General features: G+C 40.0%; 1 protein-coding gene across 2 annotated transcripts; it reads right to left on the bottom strand.

Moving 5' to 3' along the window:
- PON2 (paraoxonase 2) lies at positions 1 to 27,407 on the bottom strand. Of its 2 annotated transcripts, none has more exons than XM_035020598.1 (9): positions 27,323 to 27,407; positions 17,885 to 17,955; positions 11,307 to 11,362; positions 7,070 to 7,235; positions 6,403 to 6,529; positions 4,727 to 4,927; positions 2,132 to 2,213; positions 1,328 to 1,390; positions 1 to 641 (listed from the first exon to the last, which is right to left on the bottom strand). In XM_035020598.1, exons 1-9 carry the CDS (start codon positions 27,394 to 27,396, stop codon positions 483 to 485), a joined length of 999 nt encoding a protein of 332 aa, XP_034876489.1. In that variant the 5' UTR covers positions 27,397 to 27,407; the 3' UTR covers positions 1 to 482. The 2 variants fall into 2 exon arrangements, with proteins under 2 accessions (XP_034876489.1, XP_034876488.1); XM_035020597.1 differs by having other exon boundaries at positions 1,262 to 1,390.
- Positions 27,408 to 27,658: the final 251 nt, after the last annotated feature.

Raw genomic sequence — 27,658 nt, forward strand, 5'->3', positions numbered from 1 at the left:
ACAGGCCAAATGTGGATTTTAGTTAGCCTTTAATAGAACTCCAACGCATTAACAGTAAACAAAGACGTAAGTACAAAACATCCAAATGTTACCTATCAGTAGTTCTGAACATACACAGTGGTCACACTGTTGGAGCTGAGGTCACTCACATTTTCAGGAAACGCAGTCTACCCTGTTTCGGTGGAATGCACGCTCTGGCAATTGGAAGGCAGAGACGAGGTTCATTTTGTTCAGTGAATCCACTTTACTGGAAGCAGCTGTCTTCTCTCTCCTTCACTCCACATTTTTAAAAACTGTCCCTTTGCCTTTTATGTTAAAAGTGCTATCAGAACTGAAGGGGCCTTTCCTTACCGAAATAAAATTAACTATACAGGTCACACATTTCTGGGCCCATTTTGCCGGTTAAATCCCCACACAATTAGCAATTCATAGAAAATTAAGTGTTAAAAGAAGTTAGCACACTTGCACTCCAAAAGTACGAATCAGAGTTCACAAAACAGGGCTCGGTGATATAAAGTGCCTATGAGCAGCTTCCTATCATATACTGAGGCTACAGAACTTCCCTGGAGGACAGATCCGTTGTTGGCATAAACTGTAGTCACAGTAGGCTTCTCAGATAGAATATTCTGGATGCGTAGAACCTATTCAGGGGATACAGAAGATTAATACCGAACCACCATACACCCACGTCACTCAATCGCCAATAATCCCTGTCTTCCACAAGGACACAATGATTAAGAGGACATGCTGTTGAAAACAGCAGTTACCAATCTTTTTAATGTTTAAATGAAAGTACTTTTTTAAGCCTTCAAAGAAAGTACTTTCTTAAACCATCTAGCTACTGCATGCCAACACAGGATTTCGGGTTATTATAGTAATTGAGCATTAATGGAAATACTTCCACGCTACGCTAGCATGAACAGAAGTCATGTCATGTGGGGAGCTGACAATAAGCCAGGTATTTAAAAACATTGCCAGTCTACCACACAAGGAGGGCACATGTCTTTAAAGAAAAGGCCTTTTGACTAGTTTCCACCATAATTTAATACATCAAAAGATTATCTTTCTAAAAGTATTTGAATAAGTGAAATTCTGCCAATTATTGGCTTAAAGCACTTACAAAATCACTGCATAAGTTTATTGTATCCTTGGTTTAGAATTACTAAACAAACTGTCCCCGTGACAGTTTTCTGTATTATTAGTTCAAAAGGACTTGGGACAATTAAAGTTGAAAAATTAAGGTTTAAAAAAATAGAAAAACCTCTGATGACGGAGGATTGTTCGGGTCATAAATGAAGAGCTTCTGGCCATTAGGATGACAGCCTACCAAGATGTCCCCCGAGGAAGGATCGATAGATAAATTGTCCACCAGTGTATCCAACTTGAGCACCTTCCAAATGAAAAAATGTCAATATCTAAATGACTTGAGAAACTTGATTAAATAATTTAGGGCTAACCTTTCTTGCCTCTCTACACGTGGGAAAATTATACACAGCTCCCTGCTTCCACCCTTTTAACACCAATATGGCTTAACCTAAATTTAATAAACTGGTTTAGAGCCACTTTTCATCTTCCCTGAAATTAAGAAAGTTAGGGTGATGATCAATCTCTCTAAAAAATGAACTCCTTTTCCTTTAAAAGATGCACAATGATCAGTTAGCTCAAGGAACTCATTCAAAGCAAAATAGGAAATTCTTAATCAATCTAAAATATGTGTTGTCAAGCAGGAAGAAAATAATAATGGTGTGGAACCCAATTTCTACCTTCATTTATTATTGAAAGAGCTGACAATGTGCATAAATCTTCATTTCAGAATTCATCTATTAGTCTTTTCAATTGTGAAAATTCTTATTGGAATTCATTGGGTACCATCAGTACTTCATGGAATGGGCTCTAAATCTGATGCAAATATCACTCCCAACCCTCCTCTGCATGTAATCAGTCGGTCCTTGTGATTGCTGGGGACAGGAGGCTTGGCCTGTTGTAGGGAGGTAATATTTAAAAACCCAGAATAGCAACCCTGGCATCATATTCTGTTCTAAGTGAAGTACTGTTATAATACAGTGTAACTACAAAATTACAAAGTATAATAGGTTAAGGCCTACTTGATATATGAAAATAAATATTTTACCTTCAATTGAGTTAAATTCATATTAGGGTGTCTTTCCAAAACATGAATTTCATGAGCCAGGATATCAGCAACATAGATGTACCTTCACAGAAAGGACACATTGGTTAGAGTTCCATGCCAATATAAAGCTTCATTAATACAGTATGGAAGAATAAGTCTTAATAACATTCCAGGAAGTTAATCAATGATGGGCCCTCAAGGAATGCTTGATAAAGGTCAATTTTTATTTAAAAAGGAAGCTTCCAAAATCAATTCATTATTGCTACAAACAATCACAGAATTGTTAAATTATTTCTCAAAAGGTTTGTAAGGGGAAAAGTAACATAGAATATTATTTTGAATATAAAGTCTGATATTTGCCACTGAAAGGACAACAAACCAAATGTCTGGCTTCCGAGAAAAAAGCTTTTCTATTCCATGATATAATTTGATATTTCTAGGAATCATCTTCACGTAGAAATATATGGTGCAGAACAGAATACACTTTATTATTTATTAACAGTCCTTCACACTTAATAAAATATTTATTAACACACTGAGAATTTTCAGAGTAAGAGGTATTCAGAACAATCTGTCTACATCTAGGGAGGATGAATTAATGGACTACTTTACGGTAATTTTACTCATTGAATTGGCCGTTCCATGGCAACTGTTCTATTGCACAATTATCACGTGTAAAGCCATGAGCTCAGTATGGTGACGGACATAAAGAAGAGGCAGGCTTTTCCTAAAAAGTTTATAGTGTGTTGGGATGATCAGACTGGTTTGTACACATGAAACAAATAATACAGCATGATTGGTAGCACGAGAAAGATTTCAGGCCTTAGAGACTGAAGAAATATCTCACTCCTGAGAACACAGAAGGCTTCACAAAGGAAAGGCATCTGCAGTGGCTAGGGAAGGAGAGACTGGATTTGAGGAAATGAGGACAAAGCACCTTCTAGGCAGAAAAAAAACATGTGAGCAAAGGCACAGGGGCAAGAATGAGAGAGGCATATTTGCAAAATAATGAGTTCTTTGTCTAAAGAAGGGAAAGTATGAAAACGGTCAAAAAGGGAGGTTGAAGCTCGCCTATTAAAGCAAGTCTAACCCTTTAGCTTGCCTCGACTGGATAAGCAATTGGGTCCCACTGAATTTTTAGAATAACAAAGTGGCATAATAACAAATGGTCAGTTCCATTCAACAAGTACTGAGCATTTGCTTTGCACCTGGCAGGGCTCAGCAGGAGGAGTCAAAGATGAAGCCGGCCGAGCCCCCTCTTTTGGAGGGCCTTAAAGGCTTGTGGAAAACAGAAAGACAAAACTGGCAACAAGGCAGAAAATGTCAGTGGACTGAAAACAAGTTGGAAGAAAGTCTACTACTCTAGCCAAAGAGGATGAGAACTGAAAGCGCGCAGGCGTCAGTGGGAAAGGAAAGGGGATGAGGACGGCTGGCTCGCGGGTTGGCCGGGGAGGGTGAAAGAGAAGCAGTTAGAGCTGAATCCTCTCTCATTATTATTGTTTGCAGCTCGGGTGCTGGAAAGTTTGAGTCTCATAATTGAAAGATGAGAGTTGGGGGAGAAAAACAGATTTGGCAGGAGAGTTAGAGATAATTTAAATGATTCTCCACTCATCTTCTATAATCAACAAGAAAGAAGAAATTGTGTCATGAAAAAAGACATTTAGTTGTCAAGGAATGCCAAATTTATTTCACGTTATATTTGTAGGAGTTTAAATTGTTCAGTGTGCTAAGGTGGCAAAAGGGGAAGTTAATAAAATTTAATATCCTTTCTATATGTTATGGTTGGACGTATAGAAACAGAGAGATAATTTGGGAGGGGGGCAATTTGGCAATATCTATTAAAGTTACAATTGAAAGGGGTCACTCTTTGGGTAAGTGGTTCTATTTTGAGGGATTCGTTCTATGGAAACAGTTGTACAAATGTGCAGAGAGGAAGGGCTCAGAGCATCACTCTCAGCCCATGCCCAGTTGGCATTCAAACCCAGGTCTGTCTGTATCATCCCCAAACCTGAAGATGGATCATGCTGCAATGCTCCCTTCAGGAGTCGTTCCTTAAAAATATCTGGAGAAGCTTCAGTGGTAAATGAGAAATACATTTTTTATAAAAAAAAAAATATGAAAAACAATGTATCCATTAACAGAGAATTGGTTAAATTACTTTAGAATCATCCCTATAATGGAATAATATGCAGCCAATAAAACAAAGGTATAATTATTTAAAAAGAAACACCTACCTCACACTTTAATAGGTATATGTAAATATTATCCCATGTCATAAAAATTTACATTTACAAAATTAAATTCTACAGTGATATATACCAAAATTTAGATATTGTATGTAAATATATATGTGCTTAGTATACATTTTATATTACATATAAACATTATATCTATTTAAGAATAATATTTTATATAAATAATCAATGTATATAATATATTATATGCATATATTATATATATTATGTAAGTCAGAGGCCAAAAAAATATCAAGGAAGCTTCTTACACTGGGAAAAAAAAAAAAAAGCAGCAAAGTGAAGAATTTGACCCAGCACCACTACTAAGGAGAAAGGAAGATACTCTTATAAGGAATCATACTTTTTATCAGGTGAAATATTGATCCCATTGGCTGCATCATATCCTTCTGCTACCACTTTAACTTCATTTGGACTGTAGTAAACAACATTTGCCCAGTGTAAGTTCAAGTATGTTTCCAAATACTTTAAGAAAGGATCAGAGAAATAGTGGTCATTGGTGGCATAGAAATGTGCTGGTCCAACAGCTATGATATCATTCACACTGAAAGAGAAAAATTAACATGTGAGAGAAAATAAGAAGCCAGTTGGTCTCCGTATTAAAGATTAAGTCTCTGGAAGGCATACACAATCTGTGCTTGAAATTTTTGGTAAGAGGTTTCCCAGGAAAAGCTCAGCTAAAAATCACATGGCTATAGTCATATGTAATCTACTATAATACGATTTTTCAGAGAACAATTCTGCATGATAACAGGTAATCTGAAGACAGGTCATTTAGCAATTATGGCAGGACTCTTATAAAAGAAAAAAGAACTTGGTGCCAACAGGGTATGTTTTTTGACAGCAAGAAATGTAGGGTTTAACAACAATATGAAAGGATACAGCTATCTAGAGTATAGAGCTGGATAGAGCCTCATTGGCTACTGAGCTGGTTAGGCTGTCAATAACATTTACCTAGCTTTCATTTACTCAGTTGCCGGATTTTCCTGAGTTCCTCTGCTTAGTTATTAGTCAAACTAACGTTGACTGTTCAAATTCTAACTGACTCACAAAGCAGACCTGCCGAGAATGAACGGGCACTCAATAAACACTTGCAGAGAGATGGATGATGAAATTGCCATAGTACAATGCTTCAGGTGAGAGATTTATATGCTGAAAACAATTACATTTTTAAAACCAGTTAGGCAAGGGTGTTATTAAATTTAAATTCCAATTACCCTATGCAAAAATTTCTGAAAAGAGCTGCTTTCTTCTTTGTTAAATGAAAAACAGAGCTACAGGGAAGGTGAGTCCCCTCTTCCTGAAAGAGCACCATGATGCAGAGACTGCCTGGACAGTATTTATGCTCCTACTGATTACAAAGTGCATTTTTTGGAAGAACTATTGGAAATTATATGCAGAAGCCCTAGACAGGGATGGAGAAATTTAAAAATATTCACCAAGTTCAAACTAAAAGAAGCAGTAGGCTAACGCAAGCTGAGCCGGGGAGATACACATGACTCTCTTTTAGCCACATTATCAACCGGCTGAATGTTCTGGAAGTAGGAGTGACCTGCTTCCAGTCTGAATCCCTCCAACTCTGTGTGTTAGCCCCCAGGTACCACAAGCCCGGTGGAAGCACTTTGTAGCAGTCCATACAAAGCACACTGACTTCATTTAAAGCAGGCTACTCTTCCTTGGCAGGACAAACTATTATGGTTCGGGTGATGAGTCATCTGAGATGGAAGTTGATGGCAGGGAAAACAGGGAGGCTTGTCTTCTGCTCCCAAGATGGCCCTGAAGAGCAGCTCGCCTGTAATATGTAATGTGTTTTATCATTTCTCAAGGGAGTCCTCATAGAACACTGATTATTATGAGTGACATTGACTTTCCCTGCTCTACAAGGAAACCACACACACGTATTTACGTATGTGTATACATATACCTATTTTAGCTCTTATCAAGGCTGAGAGGACCATCATGAGGAATTACATAGAAATGCCAGAGATAAATTGGAGAATGAACAAAAGGGCGAAGTACCTTGGGAAAAGTTCATGTCTGATTGTTTTTAGATGCAAAAGGGAATTATCTTCTTCTTCAAATTTAAAAATTTCCACTGTATTCTTGAATTCCGGGTGGTTTACAACAAAGAGATAAACTGTGTCGTCTAAAGAATTGAAAGAACAGAGTTAATTTACAAGATAGAACCATAGGACCTCTGGGCAGATACTGACATTTAAATACCACAGGCGGGGAAAGGTTGAATGTATAAGCTGTTAGACGACCTAACAGATCATTCTTCTTCCCCGTCCTTCCCATCACTGTCTGGCTGGTGTTATTTCTGATCATTGGTCCCTTGACCTTTAAGAAAGAGTGTTTTCCACTCCATATACAGAATTCATGAATAATCTATTTATAGTTTAATTCAGAAATATAGCTCTTTTTTAATGCAATAATCACATATATATGAAAAAGGTTATGAAATCTAAACATTCTCCCAGGTGTTAACTGTTAGAAATTCCAAATGTAGCCTAAGTTGCTGCTAGCTGGAGAGGCAAATGATCAACTTATTTGTATGAAGAATACAGAAATAATTCATGAGTTAATTGTTCTTCTCTTTAACTACAGATTCGATCCAAATCTATTTTCCACAGTCATTTGCAAACCATGGTAAGTTTCTCAATGTGGGGAGCTCATCAGCTCTTACCATTGTCTATGAAGGTGCTGATACCATGTGGATTGAACGAAGCTAAATTGAACCCACGGCTGATTCTTAATTCCAGCGCCCTCGGGTTTTCTTTTTTTAGATCCATCATTAGTATCCCTCCAGGCTTATCTGGGGAAAAGCTGTGGAGTCCCGGACATTTTAAACCCTTTTCAAAACAGAGGAAAAAGTTAAATATAGAGGAAATACTGAGGCTTCAGTGTGTTTATGGGCTAAAATGGGTTGTATAAATAAATGATAAATGGAGACTTTGGTTAAAGGTGGCGGCATTACAACTACAAACAGCAAGAAAGAAGAGAGGACACGTTGGAAAAAAATAGGAATTGGGGGCTGGTGAGCTGCAAGATGAATAGGAATTGATTTTTCTGAGTTGAGGCACAAGACTAGGGGTGTAGTCTCTTAAGGGATAACCAGAAGGTTGGTGGACTGGGAGATACCAAGCAGAGTTGGGGGGGGAGGGGAGAAGTGAAAGTTTACACTCAAGTCCTTGGCCTGCCCTTTGCTCCTAGAGAGCCCAAAGTCTTGGTGAATGGTGTCAGTCAAGACTCCCCTCCTTGTCTCACACCCCTGATCCAATTCCTCAGCAAATCCTGTTGACTTCATCCTGAAAATATATCCCTTCATAAGGATGCGAACCTTTCTCACCACTTCGGCTATGACTGCCCTGGTCCAAACCACCCCCACAATTATGGCAACAGCTCACAACTAAATGCCCTTACTGATTTTTTCTGGCCTTTCCCTAAGGAAGACCGGTCTCCCACCAGCATCCAAATTTTGTCAGATGATGTCACACCTCTGATCAAAACTCCATCTCATTCAGATTACGAAGTGGAAGTTCTTCTGATTGACTAAAGGCCCGGTATGATCTGCCCTGCTCACCCTCCTCCACCTTCCCCACCCCAAACACTCTAGGTCTCCTCCCTCATCTCCTATTGGCCACATGACTCCCTTAATGCTCTTCAAACCAACCAGGCACACTCTCACTTCAGGGCCTTTATACACACTGTTCCCTCCACCTAGGAATGCTCCCCGCCCCGCCCTGCCGCGCCCCGCAAGATCTAGGGCTGCTAGATGCTTTCTGTCTGTGTCAAACGGCACTTATAGCTGTTTGGCATAGATGCATATTTAGACATACATAAACGGCAGCCTGACCACACCTTCAGCTGTCCCTCTCCACTGCCCCACCTTCCTTCACTTCTCCTTAAAGTGCCGCTACCATCTGACACAGATTCATCCTCTCCCCATTGCAACGTGAGGCAGGACTTTGTCTCGTTTGTTCACTGCTACATCCCAGCGCCTGGAGCCGCGCTTGGCCTACGGTTTGTCCTTTCCCCACTGAGTATCACCTTTATCGTGTACAAGATCCCTTTGTATACTGATCTGTTTGGGGACTCGTGCCTATTCCTGTACCAATACACTCCTCTTTAATTACTAGAGCTTTATTTATATATACAGCCAATATATTAATGGCGAGTCCCCATATCCCACACCTCACTGTTTTATTTTCACCAACCAGTCCTTAGATACTTCTGCTCATTGATTTTTCTGTATAAATTTTGAAAATTAAGCTGCTGTTCTGAATGGAACATTATTATTGTTATTTTTTATCACTATTACAGTTTCTACTTGGTTCTTCCTTGTGCACGGGAAAGCTGGTGAAGTTTTACATGTTCATTTTGAATCCAACCATTTCACTGAACTCTCCCCGTGGGTCGAACAGTCTGTTAGTTGAATGTCTTGGATTATCTAAAAAGCAGGTAATGATGATGTCTAAAAATTATGGCAGTTTTGCCTTTTTTTCTACCTCATATTTCTTTTTCTTGTTTTATTGGGTTATGAAGAACTCTAGTAGATTACTGATGGTTATAACATTTGGGGGCATTTTCTTCCTTTTCTAAACATTTATGGGAAGGCCGCTAATGTTTTACCACTAAGAATCATGTCTGCTGTAGGTTTCAGAGAAATTACCTTCCATTTCTAGTTTTCTTAGAGCTTTCAACCGGAATGAAAGGCTGAATTTTACTTAATGTTTTCTCGGGACTCACCGAAATAATCTCGGCCTTTTCTCTTGTAGATTTTTTTAAGGCATATATTATGCAGATTAAAAAAGTATACAAAAATTAAGTCTCACCTTATGCACAAAATCCAACATAACAGAAATTATCTCCAATTTAAAAAAATTCATCCAAATGATAACACTTCAAGGCTGGCAGGCTCAGTAAGCGGAATAAACCAGAATTAGGCTATCCCTACATGGCAGCGCCACCCCAGTGGCCGATAATCTCTATTTTGTATCACTGTTCCATAAACAAGAGCATGACTTCAAGGCACAGAAAGCTCTAGCAGGGATGGTGATCACTATTCATTTTAATGCTGTCATTTAAATCTGTTTTTTCTTTTTTTAAAAGTTTTATTTATTTTTACTTGCAGTAAAATACACATACCAAAACTTAACAATCTTCACCATTTTAAGCGTACCATTTCGGCGGTGTTAAATACACTCACATTGCCATTTAAATCTTTCTTATATTCTATTTTGTGTCATCCAATTCTTCATGAAGTGTGATGTTGGTTTTGGGCTGACCCTCATACCCATAACCGTGGAAAAGGATGGGTCAGACGGGCTAACATGCTTGGAAGAGGGAAAGACAGCTGCAGTGAGATACACGTTACTCGTTTAGAAAGGAGTGAATTCTGGGAAACAGGAGAGACAATGCTGAGTAATTTAAAAATCAGCAGTAATACAGTGGGATTGTTTCTAAATCTGAAAAAAAGAAAAGACAGTCAGATAACCAAGGAAGGACAAAAAAGCTGAATAAATTCTATGACATGACTACAAGACCATTGTGGCAGTCATCAGCCCTTTCGTGGAAATGACTATAGATTCATGTGCTTGGAGGAGACCCCACTTCTCCTAATTCAGATTTACTCCTGTGGGGCTTGAGATCTCGAAACATGTGAGTTCTGGATTACAAAAATCTCTGAGAATACCTCTTTTGGGAAAAAAAAAAAAAAAGGCAAATGATTTTTACTTTCCTCAGGATTTTTGCGTCTCTAGTTACAAACAACTCTGACAAGGAGTCCCAGTGTTTTCTCCTAAGCCTATACACATGTGTAAGCATGTGCTTCCAAACAAACTGACAGTCCTACCAGAAATATCATTTTACTCATTCTGTGTAGGTAATTACATAACCCTGTCTTTTGAGACTGTATTTTAAAAATTTAATATAAATATTAGGTTCTTGCCCACGCCTACAATGTTTCTTTTTTTCCCCTCAGTGTTAACAACCAGCTGCTCAGTGTTCCACCTAAAAACCATCAGGAGCCTGACTGGTATCCTAACCCTCAGTCTCCTCTAACCCAAGTTCTCTCACCTTTCCCATAGGCCTGACAACTGTTTTATTAGCGCTGTGACTCTTCGAAAGGATCTCCATGCTTTTCACACCTGAATCTCAGAGCCTGAAAATAATGGATGCTGCGGGGGAACAGAATCATCACAGGCCGCCTTCCTCAAGAAAAGCCAAACCCATGACGATGCAAGGACACTCCTGGGGGCCCAAGCCAGGGAAGAAAGGTGGTCAGAACTTCTAATCGCCCACTTACACAGTTTTCCAATTAGATGGTGACTGGTGTAGGCCAGCACACAGGCGAATCAATTTTACAGTCTGTCTAATGGAGGCCCAGGGAAGTGGTTATTTTTCAGCTTCTAAGAATTAAGGCAAAAGTGAAGGGCATAAATAAATTCAGTTGGTGACTTTCACGAGAGGCTATTTAGGGGGAAAAAGAAAGAAAGAAAAAGCCTTGGTTTAGGAAAGTTGGTATACTGTTTGAAAGTAAACAATAACAGCAAGAATATGAGCTTAAAACTGAGTAATGGAAAGAGAGATAGATGCTGTATTTAAAAGAGTATAATGGAGTATGGAATATCCACAACAATGCCCCAAGTATGCTTTTTAATAAGAAACTTTTGAAACACAGATTGCATTGAAATATTTTAGTGCAATGCAGTGGGGACATGAAGAGCAATTAATCAACTGGCAAAGACTTTTTCATCTCTGCATTTAGATTTTCCAAAATCCTGTTTAAACTGTCTTTTTTTTCCCCCCCAGAACATATTTTTGAAAGTGAGGAATTTAAAAAACAAGTTACTGCTCTGCAAGGCTCATCAAACTCCCCTGTACCTCCTCCACTGAGACTGGCGAACGAAGGAGATACTCACCACACTAAGGAAAGCCAGACCATTGGGAAGTATGTCAATATCATCCGCACCAGCTTCTGTAAGTTCAAGAAATAGATAAACGTCACATTCAAATTCCGTTATTTGTTAGATATAACTGGGACTTAGTTTACTTTATCAGTGCCTGCATTTTTAGGAATGGTCCTTATTTTTTCCAAGGAACCAACCACTCTCTTTAATACACGTCAGTCTAAATCCCTTCCTGCAGTGAACCTCTGACTTTAAATGTTAGATATTTTATGTTTACTCAAATCAAAGTCAAGTAATCACTACATTTCCAGCTATAATAGAGAAAAAGTTGACATCTGTACACTCTTATGATAAACATCCAGATGTCTGTACAAAAGTAATTGACATCAGGGGAATATTACTTTCAGAGAGAAGGGCTCCTAGTCATTTAACCATGCAAATATTCTTGTCCCTTCCTCTGCTCATTCAATCTGAAGCAAACACAGACATTTCTCTCATTAACAGAGATAAAACACCTGGGATTATATATTCCCTCTTTAAAAAACAATGTCTGCTTGTTCTCATAAGCAAAGAAAGCTTTCCATTTAATCTTTAAATTTAGGCTTTAAACTACAGAAAACAACCAGCAAAAGAAAATTAATGAAAAATACCATGCACCTAAGCCAGCGGAATCTTCTAACGCTTGTCTCTGAGCAGGCTACAATTACTATTGATTGTTTATTGATTGCCTGCAGTCCACTCCACACAGCACAGCAAATAATTAGACATAAGACCTTCCCAGTGGTCTCACTGTGTAAATTCCACAGACAGATAATAGACCCAAACACAAGAAAAGAGGAATAAAAATGGCTTAGATTAAGCCAAATCATGACACATTCTTTGAGTCCACAAAATCCAATCTTCCCCTTTAAGGCCTCTCCAAAGGCTTTCTCCAAGATTATTTCTAGGTTGTCAAAAACAAACAGCATCTAAGCAGCCATTTTGGTTTTGATTCATGAGTTTGCATTTGGCTCATTGCCTCCAGTGTTGCTGGCTCTATCATAGTGGAGAAAAGCAAAAGAAAATACAAATGCCAAGAAATTCACTTTGTAAAGATGACTGCAATCATGAACACCTGCAATTCCTGTTCCTTGGCAAGAAGGCCATTATGCCAGCCGTAAGTGTATATATATATATATATAATGGAGGAGTTTTTAATCTGGGTCTGTGGATTCCTAAGGAGCCACAAATGGGTTTTAGAGTCTGTGAACTTGTTAAAATTCTATGCAGTGCAAAATGTCATCTGTAGGCTCAGCTGAGAAATTTTCTGTGAAAAGGATCCTTGGCTTTCAGCAGGTTTAAAAAAGGGTCAGTAATACGGCAAAAAAAGTTAAGAATCCCTAGTCTCTAGTCCCATGGTGGTTCTCAACTGGTAATGAGCAGGGATCAGGGGAACTCAACACCATGTGTGTGTACATGCAACCACAAACATACAAACACACTCACATGCACATGTCAGTCCAAGGTTTACTTTCTGGACCCATTTAGTAGGAAGTCAATTAAATAAAATTGGTTGCTCCTGAAAAATTACTTAAAACAATTTAATTTCAACGTGTACATGCTTATACACGTAGTGCAAGAAAAGATATATAGAAACAAATTAACAAGGTTTCTTTGGGTGGTAGGATTATGAGTGATTTTCATTTTCTTCTTTATACTTTTCTTTGCTTAAAATTTTCTACAAACAATAGTATTGTTTTAGTAGTCAAGAAAAGAACATTTTTAAGATATTCTCATTTTAACCACACTGTAACTTCTTTCTGTTTAACCCCATTGCCTAATTCCAAGAAGAAAAAAAAAAGTCTTTTTTTTTTTTTTTTTTAAGATTTTATTTATTCATTTGAGACACAGAGATACAGAGAAAGAGAAGAGAGAAAGCATGAGCAGGGAGAGAGGCAGAGGGAGAGGGAGAAGCAGGCTCCTCGTTGAGCCAGGAGCCCGATGTGGGGCTAGATCCCAGGACCCTGGGATCATGACCTGAGCCGAAGGCAGACACTTAACCATCTGAGCCACCCAGACTCCCCGAAAAAAAAAGTCTTACCTGCAGTTTTCTTTAGAATATTTTCTGGATCTATCCCCCACCCCATCTTCATTTCTATATCCATTACTACAAGAGAATTTTATCATTTCGTATCACCTCTTTGGTGTGATTACTGCAAGAGTAGTCAATGCTGGAGAAATTTTTCTCCTCTAATTTAATAAAGGAGTAGTAAGGGGCGCCTGGGTGGCTCAGATGGTTAAGCGTCTGCCTTCGGCTCAGGTCATGGTCCCAGGATCCTGGGATCGCGTCCCGCATCGGGCTCCCTGCTCCTTGGGAGCCTGCTTCTCCCTCTGCCTCTCTCTCTCTGTCTCTCATGAATAAATAAATAAAATCTTTAAAAAAAAAAAAAAAAGGAGTAGTAATAGTAATAGCTACTAAAATACAGTTTACCAAGGGCCAGGCTCCTTGTAAACACTTTACATACATTATTTCACATAATTTCCTACACCCTAAGAAGCAATATTATTATCTCTTATTTTAAAGTTAAGAATATAGATATAGAGCCTTTGAGTGGTTTGGCAAATTGCTCAAGGTCACACACTGGGAAGCTGGGACTCAAGTCCTTTTGTTCTGACTTAAAAGCACACAGAAAAAAGACAACCTAGCATTGAATGAGTTCTCTCTGTTAGAACCATCTGCTCGTTCCTCTCTGAACAGACACTTTACTTTGTAAATTTGACTGTGGTCAATTTCCAGAGGTTGGCTTTCCCCCCAAAAGTTCTGCTTCCATGCCTCCTCCCAAGATCTTCACCAATCCATAGTCTGCACTTTTCTTTAAAACCTTTTTTAAAACCCTCCTGTGCTAGAAAGTCTTCTAGCTTGGCACATCTGATTTTTTATTTTCTCTCATTCCTTTGGTAATGATCTCTGTCAGAGATAGCTAACCGCTCCCTACTATCCATACTGCCCTTCCTCCTTTTCAGCTCCAGGGGCCTGGCAACATAGCCACAGACATTTTCTACCCTTTCTTGCAACAGTTGAGGCCATTTGCCTTGGTTCAGGTTAATGGGATGTGAGAGCACAGTATGCATTAAATTTCTGGGTAAAATAACTAAAAATAATAGCCATGTCAATGTTCTTTCTACCCTTTCCTGCTGGGAAGTGGCCATAACTGGAGTTCTAGTCTTGGACCAAGAAAGAAGCAGTATATTGAAGACAACTGTGTTGCTTCATCAGCCTTTGTACCAGATTGGCCACGCAGAGCCCGTAGTCATCTTATCACCCTAGGCCATTTGCTTATCTCTGGATGGCCAAGTAAAAGATGATAAATTTCTCTCTCCTCTAGGTGTAACTTTATAACAGCAAATCAGCCCTTGCCCATTCCCAATAGAGTATCCGAGATATAATGTACCTTTTATTGTTCACTCTTTTGGCTCACTGGTAAGGTATGTGTGTTAATCACTCTGGGAGGAGATACTATATTGGAAAGAGAATTTGCAAAAGGTACTAAACCTCTCTGAGCTTTGGGTCCTTCTCTGTCATAAAAAGAAAAAAGAAATCTAAATCTCACAGTAGTGTATATTTTGTTTTCCTTTCATAGGTAGACTATAAAGTAACTGATCACAAGGGCTGCAAACTTCAATGCTCTTTTTTTTTTTAATCTCCCCAGCAGCAGTTTTTGTAAAGGTCTTGATTGCCAAGTGTATAAAACCGCTAATTAACTCAAGGAGACAATCCATTCAAAATTTTATTTTCGTCCAGAACTCTGAATGCCCACATTTTCAAAGACATTTAGAAAATGTTTTAAGCTTTTAAGCCTCAAATAGACTTAACTAGCTCCTGTCATTATAATTTTTATTATTTAGATGTTGATATTAGGCCAAATCTTGGGTAAGAGCTTGGTTTCTTGTAAGATATAATGGGAAGGAATATAAAAAATGGGACAGTGAGCCTACTTTGTGCTCCCACAGAAGGCACACATCCTGTATGATATGTGGTAGATGACTATTGTTGATTAAAACAGAAAGACCTGAGATGATATGTATAAAGCACCGAAGAATTGCAAAGAGTTCATTTCTAGTCATGGTGAATATAGCATTGGAGTGTGTGTGTGTGTGTGTGTGTGTGTGTGTGTGTGTGTATAGATGTTGATGGGGATGGAAAAGTAGGGGAAAGTGGTCTTACCTCTTAGAGGGATCGTTGGCCTCAAGTGCATGGCTACCACTGTTTCCAAAGTGCATACTAAAAAAAGAGAACCTTCTACCCTTGTTGCCTACCATAAGAAGTTGCTTTTGCCTGTATGGGAATGTACATGCCCAGCACACTTACTCCTTGTAATCAAAAGACCACTGAAGAAGCGACTGTTATTGCAAACATAAAACCACATGCTATTACTAGCCATTAGTCATCACGAACATAGCATTCAACAAATGTTCATACAGTGCGTGCTAACCACAGAGCAAACACAAAAAAAAAGAAAGAAAAAAAAGCACAATTCTAATTAGATCTAAAAATGTATCCCAAATGTGCTTCTAATCACTCATCGTTTCGCTCTGTTGCCTTTTGAAGTGCCGCAGAGGCATTAAACACTTCACAAGCAGGGCCAGAGGTGACATATTTCCTCATTCTTTCCAATTCCAGACAGCAGCTCACACACATCACAACATAAAGGTCACAAACACAGACAGACGCCTGTTCGGAATACAAATGTCTTCGGGCTTGTTTTTCTCCGAGGAGCCCTCCATCCCAGTGAGCTGTAAAAGCAATACACTTGGCGGTTCGTCCTGTAATGTGTCTGGGTGTGCCCTATTGTCCACTCTGAGACCTGAATTCACAGGAGGTGGGCACCACAGGGCCAAGGGCTGTTTAATAATGTGACAATTATTAACTCAGTAGCAACAGTAACCTTTGAGATCATGGACTCAACCTCCCAACCTTGTACAACATCCCTCACAGATGCCATCTGGCTCTTGCTTAGCGGCCAGTTCTGAGGGGGCTCTTCATGACTGCAGTCAAAAGGCAGGGCGCAGTGGCTGAGTTTCTTGGGACTCCCGACAACCTTATTTCTAGAACTGTCTGCCTTATCTGGCACAGATCTAGTCAGTCTGCTATTTGATCCTGAGTTTGTATCTTCCTGCTAAGTGTATGGGCAACAGTAACAAAGAGGAGAAGCCCCAGGAGAAAGAAGTCAAGGAGTCTAGGCCCAGGGAGATAGGACTGGGAAAAAGTACCAAAGTAGCAATGGAAACTAGGAGACAGGGCACATAAAAAACAGATGTGTGAAGGAGAGGCAAATAACAGAACCGGAAAGAAACTCTGAAGTAGAGAAGGCTGCTCTGAAAACTGACAGGTTTCATGAAAACGAAGCCTTTTTGTGTGTGATCCAGCAAAGGATCACTACTTTGTTTTTGCTCAAAGAGCATTTTGAGCCCTGTCTGTAGTGAATGTGTTTATAAATAGGAGGTACTGAGTTTATTAGCATTGCCAACTCCAGGGCAATTTAGCAATGACTATCAAAACTTTAAACATTTTTTTAATATTTAGTTATTTTTTTAGAGAGTGAGAGGGAGAAAGAGTGTCAGTGTGCACAGGCATGTGTGGGGGGCGGGGAGGGGCAGAGGGAGAGGGAGAGAATTGCAAGAAGGCTCCACACTCAGAGTGGAGCCCGATGCAGGGCTCGATCCCACGAGCCTGAGATCACGACCTGAGCTGAAACCAAGAGTCAGACAATTAACTGACTGAGCCACCCAGGCACCCTGACTATCAAAACTTTAAACACACATGCTAGGTGAACAACAATCTCACCGTTAAGAATTTATCCTACCGATATACAAGAGCTCTATGTACAATGATGTCCACTGATTTGTTTGTAGTTGCAAAAAAAAAAAAAAAAAAAAACTACAACCATCCAAATGTGCGTTAAGAGGGAAATGATTAAATCCACCATGGTCCCTGCAAACATGAAAAAGAATGAGGTAGATCTACATGTGTTGATGTGGGAAGCTGTTCACATTGCACTTGGAATAAAGCAGGTTGTAGAATATAATCTTATACTAAGATGCCATTTGTGAAAAATAAATATGTATGCATATATTTGTTTGCATTTGAGCTGGAAATATCAGGAAAGAGAAGAAAAACTTTCTCCCTGGAGTTATTTCTGTGAGGGATGGAGATTTTCTTGAGAGATTTTTTTTTCCATTTTGTGACTTCTCTTCCTTCTGACACCTTCACTAGCCAACAACTAGGCTGACAGAGCACAGGTCTCAGGGGCCACACACAGCGAAGAATACAGACTTTATAAAACTAGTTCAGAAAAGTCACTAAGCAGGCAAGAAATCAAACAATAAACATAGGACTACACAAATAATTAACAAATTGCAGGGAGAGTGAGAGAGAGAAGAGATACAGGTGCATGTGATCAAAAAAAAGATTGACTGAAGAGGTTTTTGTTGATTTAATGTGATTTTTCCTCTGATCAACACTAGTGGAGTGCCAAAATACTGTTAATGAGTTTTTTCGTGTTGATGGCCAAACAATGTAAGGTGTATAACAAGCATTTTCTCATACTTACCGATTCCTTTAATGAGGTGGCAGTTTGGAAGGTCTACAGATTCTACTTCTCTGGAGGCTTTAAGTCGATTTCTGTTTAAAAAAAAAAAAATCTATGTTTATGTATTCCCTGCTTTGTTGCAGACACGGTTTAAAGAGGCTTATAGCAATACATAAAACACAGCATAAATCTAAAGCAGATAAAAGCTAGAAAAACAAGGGCAGGAACATAAAATAGCACCAGAAATGAAGTTAAAATAAAAATGCATATCACAAAGTTCTATATGTGAATGTGGGTCATAAAAGAAAGCCAATAACTCAACAAATAAAACTAGTAATGCAAGTTCCCAAACAAAGACGAACACATCACCAGGTCACATTTCTCACAGCTCTGGTGTGGTCGGAAGAGCTCCAGATGTAGAACCAGAAGAACTGAAAAACGCTCAGACCCTCTGCAAAATGACACGGGGCCTGACGCGAGGCCAAGAGAAGAGGCGTTTTTCAGAGCCAGGCGCACAGAAGCTGTTAAGAAACATTGTGGAGGGGGCAGCACCTGGGTGGCTCAGATGGTTAAGCATCTGCCTTCAGCTCAGGTCATGATCCCAGGGTCCTGGGATCGGGCCCCGCATCGGGCTCCCTGCTCGGAGGGAGGCCTGCTTCTCCCCCTCCCACTCCCCCTGCTTGTGTTCCCTCTCTCGCTGTGTCTCTCTCTGTCAAATAAATAAATAAAATCTTTAAAAAAAAAAAAAAAAAAAGAAACATGTGGAGGAGGTCCCGTCCCCATCGCAATATTTACTGGGTGAGAACTTCGGAGAACGCCAACTACTGTAACAAAAGAACTTGTTGCTGTTGTTTCACAAAAAGTAAAGGCGCAGAAATAATGAGGAAATGGTGAACTGTAATGAAATACCTTCCCCACCGGCCTGTCCTGAGAGAGGGCCACAAAGCAGTTTGGCCAAACACATCTGGGAGCTCTTTGGAAGCCACATGCTGTAGGCTTTCCCTTCTCTTCTCTTGCTGTCTCTCACCTCCTCTTTCTGTTCTCTACAGTCGTAAGTCATAATAGTGCTTGCAGAGTAGTTTACATTTTTTCAAATGTACCCCACATTTAAGAGAGAAAAATGACCATTTGCTGCTTGTCCCTCTCCTATTCATATCCTTGACAGCGTCTGACTGCTAGACACCAAATTTGGGGAAGGTTACTGGTCTCAGCAACGTGGAAGAAGGCCGAGGCCTACCTAACCCAGAACCACCAACAGGTGGTAGCAACTATATAATCTGGCAACTCATATCATATATAAAGTTCCTAATTAAAATGTTAGTATGTTATTTCGAGGGGCACCTGGGTGGCTCAGTTGGTTGGGCGACTGCCTTCGGCTCAGGTCATGATCTCAGGGTCCTGGGATCGAGCCCCACGTCGGGCTCCCTGCTCAGTGGGGAGTCTGCTTCTCCTTCTCTCTCTGCTCCTCAGCCCTGCTTGTGCTCTCTCTCTCTCTCTCTCAATTTCAAATAAATAAATAAATAAATAAAATCTTTAAAAAAAAATCAGTATGTTATTTCGAATCATATAATTCAAATAGTGTCAAAATTTTTTTGAAACAATATAGCAATAAGGCAAGAAAACAAAATTAAAGTGAATCAAATAAATATATAGATGTAATAAAAATTAAAAATAAAATAAAATTTTAAAGTAAAGCATTTTATAAAAAGACAATAAATCTCCCATTTACAAGTCCCAGGAGTGATTTAAAGGGGGGAAACATGTATATTTAGCCTAATGGGTAGCAGTAATACTAGTGATGATGGGGATGCTGCTGCCGCTGACCATGGGTGGCAAAAGGAAATCAGTAATAAAAACAGCTAAAACTTACTGAGTCCACCACTGTTCTATATGATTTACCTGAATGACGTCATTTAATTGTTAAAACAACCCTAAGAAGTAAGTACCATTGTCCCTACTTTAGGGATGAGGGAAGTGACTCAGAGGTGAAGGAACTTTGCTGAGGTTTGGCACCTGCTGGGAAGAACCTTCCAGAGGCGGTGCTCTAACCCACTCCAGTATTTTTCTCCAAAAGGCTGAAGAGATCTGTGTTCCTTAGCAGCAAGCCTGCCTGGCCATGAGCAGGTGAATCTCTATGGGCCTCAGTCTTCTTTATGCATAAAATAAGGATGAGGCTAGATGGCGTCCCAAGTTCAGTGGACACTGCATGATTCCAGAAGCAGATGGAGATATGTCAGTAGGTCCCAGTGGCAGTTTCATCAAGTTTCTCTATCATGGATTGGTTTGGGTGTCAATTTTATACAACCTCCTATTATACTCATTTAACTGTACAAAAATAGGGGTAATGAGGATTGTCATCTACCTTTTCAAAGATAAATTATATGGATAAAATAAAATTCAGTTGTGTTTGAATAGTTTAATATGGGTTATTTTTTAGAGTCAACTCAGGTCTGTGTAAATGACTGATAACTACACATTGCCAAGAGGGTAATCTTTATTAACTAGTTTAGTTGTACAGTATCATCTCTAAATATGCAGACTGCCTACTATTAAAACTGAAGTTACACAAGGGCTGTGCATAACTTCTGGCTAATCAAATCACTTTTTCTTAATTCTCTTTTATAATAAAAGAAAGACAGGATTTTATTTCCAACCTTTGTGGCCCATGAAGACTTTCAAATTCTTTTGGTGGAAAATTGCTAGGCTTTTTACCTGGTAGAAACACCAGTTCCCTACCCATTAGTGAACTTCTGTATTCTGGGGTGGCAGGCCCTCTTAGTTGACAAACCTAAAGCCATCCTCAACCCATTTCTTCCTCACTCCTTTCCACTGCAGAGACAGACAAGCCAAACATTTGCTTTCCCAGACTCCTTTGTATTTAGGGGTAATCATATGACTCAGGCTTTGGAGAAAGATATTTTTGTTCCCGATAGAAAAGGCAGACACAAGAAGAGAGCTAACTGGTATCCCCCCACCCCTCTTCTCCCTTCTTCATGATTTGACCACACATGCAGTACTTAGGACTCTAACAACAATTCAGGATTATTATTATTTTTTTAGATGTATCTATGTTTTTATTTTATATATTTATTTTAACAAGGATAGACTACTTTTTGTGTATGACACATTTATTTTATTTTATTTTATTTATTTTTACTTATTTTATTTTATTTTATTATGTTATGTTAATCACCATACATTACATCATTAGTTTTTGATGTGGTGTTCCATGATTCATTGTTTGCGTATAACACCCAGTGCTCCATTCGGTATTCTTAACATGACAAGAAGGAGGACATAACACCAATAGTGAAGGGTTGAAGGACAAAAATATAAGAACCTAAGTTTTTGATATGATCATGGGCTCAAGGGACAAGCTATAGAATGACTCACCTACAAAGTTTTTATCATGTGAGAAAAATAAGCCTTTATTTGTATATGTTACAATTAATTTGATGTATGTTACTTGCAGCTAAAAGCACTCCTAACTGTTAAGAGATTTAAGAAGTTTGGAGTACTATACAAGAGAAAGCTCTACAAACCTCTTTGGACTAGCAGATCAAGAAGCCTAAATGCATTCATGCCAAATTAAAAATAAATAAACAAATGGTACAGACACAAATAATTTTGGCATAGCCTATTTGCTGCCTAGCACTTTATGTCCTAGCATGCTTATGAATGTACTAGGTCAGGGATAGCAGTCTGCTCTCGTGCAGACATTGCGAATCAATCTCAGCACTCCTTCCCTTTAACCCACAGCCAGCCTCATATACAATGTCCCAGGCAACCACTACTGCTCTAGGTTCCTTATGTTTTTCTCACTTTCCTCTTCTTTTTCATTAAAATTGGGTTATTTTCCTTTGAGTTACAACTATATCATAGGTATAATACAGCAAAGAAAATACAGTTTTCCTTCAATTGAGCCAGCAATCATTTTCCCAAATGACACCATTGGAAACATGTACATTAAGGTTCTTAATCTGGGGTCTAGTGACCTTTAAGGAGTCCATGGGTAAAATTCAGGGATCCATGAACAGGGATGGGAAAAAAATACATCTTTATTTAAACCTAACTGAAACTAAGTATTTCCTTTGATGATGAGTGCAGGCAAGAAACCACAGAACTTTCTACTAGCAGTACCTGTGTCTCTCTGTCAATAACAGAAATCACAGACATTGTTACATCACATTTCAGTTGCAGATATCTCAAAGTACCGTTTATACTCACTGCTATTTCAAAATATCTATTGCTACATATTCAACTACCTTTATATCTATTTAAGGCTTTAATTAAGAAGCCCATGTTATTACATCATACATTAGATTTTAAAAATAGGCTGGCAATGGTATTTAAGTATTTAAATTAGTATTAACTTACATAGTATTTAATTTTGTTTTGGAATCCTATGTGTTCTATTTTATGCATTTAAAAACATGATGCTGACCAAGGGTCTATCAATTGATGAATGGATAAAGAAGATGTGGTATGTATTTATACAATGGAACAGTATTCAGCCATAAAAAAGAATGAAATCTTGCCATTTACAATGACATGGATGGGGCAGAGTATTATGCTAAGTGAAATAAGTCAGAGAAAGACAAATATGATTTCACTTATATGTGGAATTTAAGAAAAAACCCAAATGAGCAAAGGGAAAAATAAAGAGAGAGAGAAATGAAGAAACAGACTGTTAACTATAGAGAACAAACTGATGGTTACCAGGGGGGAGGTGGCTGGGGGGATGGGTGAATTAGGTGATGGGGATTAAGGAGGGCACTTGTGATGAACACAAGGTGATGTACGGAATTGTTGAATTACTATATTGTATACCTGAAATTAATGTAACACTGTATGTTAAATAAATGGAATTAAAATAAAAACCAAAAAAAAAAAAAAAAGGAGGGGCACCACAAAAAAAAAAAAAATTAAATAAAAGCATAATGCTGAGGATTCAAGGCTTTACCAGACTGCCAAATGGATCTATGGTACAAAAGTCTAAGAACCCCTGCCTGAACATTGTCATTACAAGTAACTTTCATTGAGCACTTATCATGTATTTGGTGTTGTTTAGCACTTTACAAGAATGAACTCCGGTATTTTTTATTGCCCCACTATGTAGTGGGTAGTATTAATATCCCCATCCTACAGATTAGGACACTGAGGCATAGAAAGGTGAAATAAAAAGCCAAGAACCCACGTAAATAGTGGAGCTAAGAAATGAATTCAGGCTATCTGGCCACAGAGCATGATTATTACATCATACATTAGATTTTAAAAATAGGCTGGTAATAGTATTTAAGTTTTTAAATTAGTATTAAGTTACATAGTATTTAATTTTGTTTTGGAATCCTATGTGTTTTATTTTAACCAACAATCATTACCGTGAAATCTATTTTTATTTCTTTTAAGTTTCGGTTTTTTGTTTTTTGTTTTTTTAGATTTTTATTTATTTATTTGAGAGAGTGAGAGCAGTAGCAGGGGGCCACAGGAAGAGGGAGAAGCAGACTCCCTGCCGAGCAGGGAGCCCGATGTGGGGCTCAATCCCAGAACCCCGGGATCATGACCTGAGCCAGGGGCAGACACTTAACCGACTGAGCCACCCAGGTGCCCCTCAATTTCTGTTTCTTTCACTCAGGAGACAGCATTACCCATCCAGAGTGGGATGAGATGGGGCAATTAGTTATTATGTTGCCTTATCTTCAACAAACTAGGAACACAGTGTTACTACCTGGCAGTACTTTGTTCCACGTTTCACCGCCTTTGAATTTACCAACTACTGAAGGGGCTTTATCATTTAAGTACAGGCTTAAATACAGACAAACAGAGGCTTTATTTTTTAAGTACAGACTTGTAACACCCCTTGGAATTTACTTCTCGGGCCCCTGTAATGCTTGTAGTACTTAGTAACTAAGAATTTGTGATCAGGCATCTTAGGCTGGGAGTAATTTGCTCCAAAGGCAGAAGAGCTAGGAGGCAGTGGGGGAGCTGGGGCAAACTGTATTTGGAATCAGAAGCCCTGGCATGGAGTACAGGTTCAGTACTAATTACCTGTTGAACTAATTAGCTGACTCCCTCCAGCCTCAGTTTTAACATGTTTTAATATAGAAAGGAAGACATATATGAAGACTGAATGAAGGCATAAATGTAAAGAGCTTTCTTTCCAAATGTCAGTAAATGTATATTTTGGTGTAGGGGCCCCTGGGTGGCTCAGTGGGTTAAGCATCCGACTCTTGATTTTGGCTCAGATCATGGTCTCAGGGTCGTGGGATCAAGCCCCGCATCGGGCTCCACACTCAGCAGGGACTCTTGAGATTCTCTCTCTCCCTCTGCCTCTGGCCCTCCTCCCCCACCTCTTGAAATAAATAAAATCTTTTTAAAAATGTACATTTTGGCTTAATATAAAGAACTTTTGACAGTTTTGACCCAGTGACCAGAACACAGTAGTCCCACAATAAATGATAAGGAGGGTGGTAGTTTAAAAATAAAGCCTGACCTTGCAGAAGTGTTCAAAAGCAGACTGGATAGCTTTTTGGTATAGCTGTCATAAAATCAGTCAGGCAACAAGCAGAATGTTCAGATGCTTGTTTTAGGGATTCCTGCTCATGCACAGACCTCTGATGTACTCAAGTCTCATGACTCATCCAAGGGTGTGTACTTTGCAACAGGTAGTAATTGGCCTGGGGATATCTGTGTATTTCCATTTCCCCCTCTTTTGCTCAACTAGGGAGGAGTAGAAAAGTTGGGTATAATATGCCATCCTCCGCTGGGAACTTTAGCCAGTTACAGTTCACAAGGAAAGAGACAGCTTTGATTCCACTTATCTATCTGGGACATACTTATACTAAAAAAAAGTATTCATTATTTATCTGAAATTCAAGTTGAAATTTAAGTGGGCACCCTGGGGGAGAGAAATAACTTGAATGCCTAAGTGCCATCTCTAAAAATAGGATAATGAAATAGCAGGCACCAGAGAGCAAAAAACAAACAAACAAAAAACGAAAAACAAGCTGGGTTTTGAAGAGCCTTTCCTTATGGAGAGGTAGGAACATGCTGCTTTTCAAAACAGACTCTAAGGGTCTGAAAGGAGAGATGCTATGCATTTGAGCACTCCACCTGGAACTCTGTAAACAACAGGCGCTTGATATTCCACAAGCACAAGGTCACCAGATAAAATACAAGATGCCCAAATTTGAATTCCAAAGGAAGAATGATATTTTAGTATAATTATGCCCCAATATTGCAATGGGATATGCTTATACTACAAAATGATTCGCTGGTTACCTGAAATTCAAATTTAACTGGGCATCCTGCATTTTTACTTGCTAAATCTAGCCACCTATCACATATTAACATTCTTACATCACCTGATTTGGGAGTTCAACTATCCAATGAAGTTACCAACCTAGAAAATCCCTGCTCAGTAAAACTTATTGCAGTCAAATCTTTAGAAAGATGCATTAAATTGTGAATTACCTATAAGGTACATTCTATGTACATAAGCTTTATTTACTTTTTCTTAGGTTTGCAACTGTAACATCATTTAAAGGGACTTAAATTTAAAACTTTAAGATTAGTAAGAAGAAAAAACCATTATTTGTGGAAAGCCTAGTGGTTTGAACTTTAGGACAATTGAATGAGCTTGTGAATTTAGTGGTATTGCCTTTGAAACTGAGAGCTGGACAGATCATACAAAATTATCCAACTCAAGAATGTTCTGCAGAGCAGGCTGGGTATTTACATAACATAAAAATTAAGGTCCACGTGTCCATTTCCTCCCTCCACCATACACTGTTCCTCCTGCTTGCATCCCTTTATCAGCAGATGAAGCTCCAGCTACAGGACAGTAGAGACAGAAACCCTGGTACCACTTTAGTCTCCCCACCCTTATCAGTGAGGCTCGAGTTTGGGCCCCTGTCCTGTTATTCTCTCCAAACTACTGTAATACCTTAACTAGTTTCCCCATGTCTACCCACTCTCTGTTCTACTACTTCTCAATTGTAACTGCATTATTAGAATTATAAAGGAGAATTTTTATAAATCAAAACCACTCATGCCTGGACCCCACGCAGACCAGATGAATCAGAGTCTCTGGGAGTGCAGCCCAGACGTCAGCCCGCCAGGAGATTCCAATGTCCAGCCAGGATCCAGAACTTTCGCTCTCCTCCATTCCATCCTTCCAGCTTCATCTCTACAGCAGCACCGTTAATTATGCTTTATAGCACAGCAACTGATTGTTTTATATGGTTTAAACAGATTCCTGTTTACACACACACACACACCCCAAACATCAATAGTTCTCCTTTGCCTATCAAAGCAGGCCCCAATTTTTGAACTTCTAGTTAACCATCTCAAAACCTATCCTTCCCCCAACCCCTATTATTCACATCCCCTAACTTTATGCTCCCCCAAGTTAGTCCCCAAACTTCCCCACCTTCTCCCCTCTGTTCCCACTGCACTTTTCATCTAGGATGGCCCCATATGTGTTTCACTCATCTTTCAAGGCCAGTGTCAAATAGTCTCTTCCTCCTGAACTTCAACTTCGGGGGCTGTAATCTTTCCCCCTTAAGCCTGTAGGGGTTTGTTCGTACCTGGTCTGGACATCCTAATGGATATATTTGCCTTATTTCTCTCCTCCCCTGTAATAGCATGAACCTCTTAAAGGTAAGGACTGACTGTGCCTCACTCCATTACAGGAGCCTAGGATGGCACACCATACACAGTAGGTGCTCCGTATTTCTGGAATCCTTTCGCATGAGGCTTCTAAAATTTGAGTTGGCAATTTAGAAACTATGATGTCGACCCATCCAAGGTTTTCATTATAATTAATCCTGGGAGATGGACCAGGCTTGGGCTGTTGGGCATTCTGGCTGCAGGGTTCCTGAGTGAAGATAAATAAGGAAGTGATGTAAGAACAGTAGCTGAGTGTTTCAAGTATCTTCCATCTACAGCGCCAAGATTAGAAAGCTGAAAAGTTTCTCAAACTATGCAGGGAAGGAATGGAGAGCAACTTTACTAAAAGACCGCGGCTGGTTTGGGCACCCAAGAGAAGCAGCACCAAAGACCTGAAATAAATCTTTATAATTAAAGGTTCGATGCATAAGTAATAGTTTTGGTTTCAAGTCGAAGCGCTGGGTTTGCCTGTGTAACTACAAAGCCCTCGCCGGTCAAACCTCGGTAAGCAGCAAAGGCTTCTCAACTTGCCAGAAAGTCTCCAGATTCAGCCCAAACTGCGCCGGGTTTTGCGAGAGGCTGGGGGGCGGGGGCGGAGGTGTTCATCAAGCTGCGGAACTGAGAACAAGCGGGAGTTCTCACCCCGCGGCTCGGGAAGCCCTGCACGGCCCGCGCCCTCGCCCGCCGCCCGCGGCCACCGGGCCTGGGGCCCCGCGGGCGGGGGCCGCTCGGGGAGGGCGGCCCCAGCCAGGCCGCGCGCCGACGGCCCCGTGCGAGCGGGCCACCTACCTGAGCGCCAGGAGCCTCTCGCCCAGCAGCGCCAGCGCAATCCCCAGCAGGCTCAGAGCCACCAGCCGCCCCATGGCGCGGGAGCCGGTCGGGAGCACGGAGGGCGGCGCCCGCCTCCCCGCTCGGGCCGCGCTCCGCCCCGTCTCCGCCCCGTCCCCGCCCCGTCTCCGCCCCGTCTCCGCCCCGTCTCCGCCCCGTCCCCGCCCCGCGCCGGCCCTTGGCCTCGGTCACCAGCAGCTTCCCCCGGGCCTCCCCACCCCCCGCCCACGGACGCCCCAGGTGAGGTTACGGGCGTGCAACTTGGCCTCCTCCACCTCCCTTCCCAAACGGACGACC

The sequence above is a fragment of the Mirounga leonina genome, unplaced genomic scaffold (assembly GCF_011800145.1).
Source record: "Mirounga leonina isolate KUSES-001 unplaced genomic scaffold, KU_Mleo_1.0 Mir_174, whole genome shotgun sequence".
NCBI lineage: Eukaryota > Metazoa > Chordata > Mammalia > Carnivora > Phocidae > Mirounga > Mirounga leonina.

Excerpts from the sequence above, each read along its gene's own strand:
- PON2 (XM_035020597.1), bottom strand. The coding sequence starts at position 27,396 with ATGGGGCGGCTGGTGGCTCTGAGCCTGCTGGGGATTGCGCTGGCGCTG. Across the intron at positions 7,236-11,306 it reads GTCTGGCTTTCCTTAGTGTG|GGTTTAAAATGTCCGGGACT; the intron begins GTGAGTATCTCC and ends TGTTTTGAAAAG. Across the intron at positions 642-1,261 it reads ACAATCCTCCGTCATCAGAG|GTTCTACGCATCCAGAATAT; the intron begins GTTTTTCTATTT and ends TCCCCTGAATAG.